Genomic DNA, 2803 nt, shown 5'->3' on the forward strand with positions numbered 1-2803 from the left:
TCTCCTGGATCACCCCAGCACCCTTTGCCTTCTCCCAGATCTCCCCGCGACTCTCCGTGCACTCTTCGTTTGAGTTTGAGCGTTTGAGCATCACCACTCTCTGAGTGGACCCAGCAGCAGCCTCGACCTCCTCTCTAGCCACCTTGAGGTAGGCAGGCAGCCCCGCCTCCCCCGGCTGGGGGGCGGGGCCCCTCCAGGTGCCTGACCGGGGTCTCCCCCAAGGTCCACAGGCATCAGCTTCCAGGTCACCAGGGCTGGTGGTGTCCGGCAGGGCTCCCAGCAACCGACATGAAGAAAATGGAAGCACTAGCAGGAGGCAGGGGGCGTGCTCCATCTCTTGCCCCGGGGAAAGCCCATTCAACAGGGCCTGATACCCACGAAAAGCCTCCTGGTATCCCGCACACACGTGCATTTCTATCCACACTCGTGTCCCCCAGCAGGACTCTGCTCCTTGAGGGCCGGGTAGAGCTCCAGAGAGGCCTGCGGAGACGGGGGCGATACCTTTTCCTGTTCGAGGATCTGCTTGTGGTGGCCAAAACCACATGTATCAACAGGTGGAAGGTGAAAAGTAAAACAAAATTGAGTGACATGTGGATAGCAAGCTGCTGTGTGAAGGAAGTGGGAGGAGGCAACACCGATGCCTCTCGATCATTTGTCCTGGGCTGGCCCACAGTCAACTTTGTGGCCACTCTCAGTTCCCCAGAACAGAAGGACAAATGGCTCTTTCTCCTTCAGAGGTACATCAGTCTAGAGAAAGAGAAGGACCATCCGAAGACCATTCCCCTCAAAATTTTCACCAAAGACATTGGGAATGGTGCCTATTACAAAACCATCAGAATAAGGAATTCAGATACAGCAAGTGACGTTATCAACATGTCACTACCAATGCTCAGGATAACTGGCTCTGAGAGAGATTACCAGTTATGGATCAATTCTGGCAAGGAAAAGGCATCGTGTCCACTGATTGGGCACGAATGTCCTTACGCAATTAAAATGAGCCATCTTCGAGACACTGCACTCCCCATGCAAGGTTCGGAGGACACCAGCAGCCCTCTCAACCTGCAAGAGCTCTGCCTCATGGAACAGCTGCCCCGGGAGATGCGGTGCCAGTTCACCCTGAAGCCCAGATGCCTGGCTGTGTCCCAGCAGCTAAGGGACTCAGGTCAGAAGACCTTTCAAAGGAGAAGGTCTACCAGCAAGAGGCTCTTTGGGCGGGGCTCTAGCACTCACCTGGATAGGTTGCCCACATCACCAACCTCTCCTTTGCCAGGACAGCTGTTTGGAGTGTCTCTGCCAAATCTCTGCAGGCAGGACAATCTGCCCAAACCTGTCTGGGATATGCTTTTTCGAGTTCATCAGGAAGGACCCCTCACCAAAGGAATATTTAGGCAGTCAGCCAGCATGAAATCTTGCAGAGAGCTGAAACAAAAACTAGATTCTGGAGTCGAAGTCCACCTAGACCATGAGTGTATTTTTGTCATAGCATCTGTTTTTAAAGATTTCCTAAAACATATTCCTGGAAGTGTTTTGTCATCAGATCTCTTTGATCACTGGGTCTCTGTCATGGATCAAGACAATGATGAACAGAAAATAAATAAAATTCAAAGACTGTTAGACCAGCTGCCGAGAGCCAATGTTGGTCTCTTACGGTACCTTTTTGCAGTATTACACAACATCGAACACCACTCCTCATTCAATCAGATGAATGCATTTAATTTAGCAGTGTGTATTGCTCCAAGCATGCTTTGGCCTCCAATGTCCTTCAGCTTAGAACTAGAAAATGAATTTATAAAAAAGAATAACATGCTTATTCAATTTATGATTAAAAATTGCTGTAGGATATTTGGAGAGGAAATCACGTCCCTCTTTGGAGAATCTTCAGTGAGGCATGATACTACAGAGAGAGCCTCCGACACCCCTGGTGCAGAGAAGACTGCCATTCCCAAGAGTGGGGAGAGTGTGCTGAGTGAGCATCATGATGCTTCATGCAGTGACGTGGTGGAGAACCTTGATGAGGGGGGCAGAAAGATGAGCTGTGACTTAACCTTTCATGACAATCACCTTGACCAACCTGAGGTGGAAGATCTTTTAAGCCTGAGTGACATTGTCTTGGACTTTTCTGAAGAAGATGACATTCAAAAGCAATGTCTCCTTGAATCCACACTGGTGGCCATTTCTGTGGTATCTTGCAGCCACATGCCCCCACATGATTCCCCCAAGAATCAGCCCCTTAACGCTGACACATCTGGACAATCTCCACCACAAACAACAGAGGCACTGCAGAGCTCCAGCAGGCACCAGTGCTGCACAGAGCACAACACTGAGGACCAGCCCAGTCAAACTCAACTATGCCAGGATGATATCTGCAAAGAACCAAACTAAAACTCCCTGAAGGGCTGGTCACTTGCATGGAGAGGAAGATTATCTGGATTGTGGAAAAGAAGACATTCTCAAGTGTCAGTTACAAATGCATCTGAAACTCCTCAGCCCAGAATACAATGGCAGACACGTCTGACCAAGTTCAAAAACTGGTCCCTTAGAAAGAAAGAGAGGGCAATAAAATCATATAAAAGGAAAAGTCCTTAAGTAGAAAAGCCACGGAATTGCCTCTCCATGCCTCTGGTGGCCCAGAAGCCAACTCACTGAAGGCTAATCAGAAAGACATCTGCCTAAGCGCAAAGCAAGAACATAGAGCAGAGCGGGCAGCCTGGTCAGAGGAGACCGAAGGTGTGGGAAATAGTAGAAGGCCTGGTCACTGCAGAGGGAAGGCATGGGACATGAGCAGAAGGACTGGTTGGAGGAG

General features: G+C 49.8%; 1 protein-coding gene across 1 annotated transcript; it reads left to right on the forward strand.

Annotated features, from left to right (window-relative positions):
* Positions 1–288: 288 nt before the first annotated feature.
* LOC114507327 (rho GTPase-activating protein 20-like) lies at positions 289–2382 on the forward strand. Its single transcript, XM_036010276.1, has one exon. It carries the CDS (start codon positions 289–291, stop codon positions 2380–2382), a length of 2094 nt encoding a protein of 697 aa, XP_035866169.1.
* Positions 2383–2803: the final 421 nt, after the last annotated feature.

Source organism: Phyllostomus discolor, chromosome 10 (genome assembly GCF_004126475.2).
Source record: "Phyllostomus discolor isolate MPI-MPIP mPhyDis1 chromosome 10, mPhyDis1.pri.v3, whole genome shotgun sequence".
NCBI lineage: Eukaryota > Metazoa > Chordata > Mammalia > Chiroptera > Phyllostomidae > Phyllostomus > Phyllostomus discolor.

Coding starts and splice junctions, on each gene's coding strand:
- LOC114507327 (XM_036010276.1), top strand. CDS start 289: ATGAAGAAAATGGAAGCACTAGCAGGAGGCAGGGGGCGTGCTCCATCT.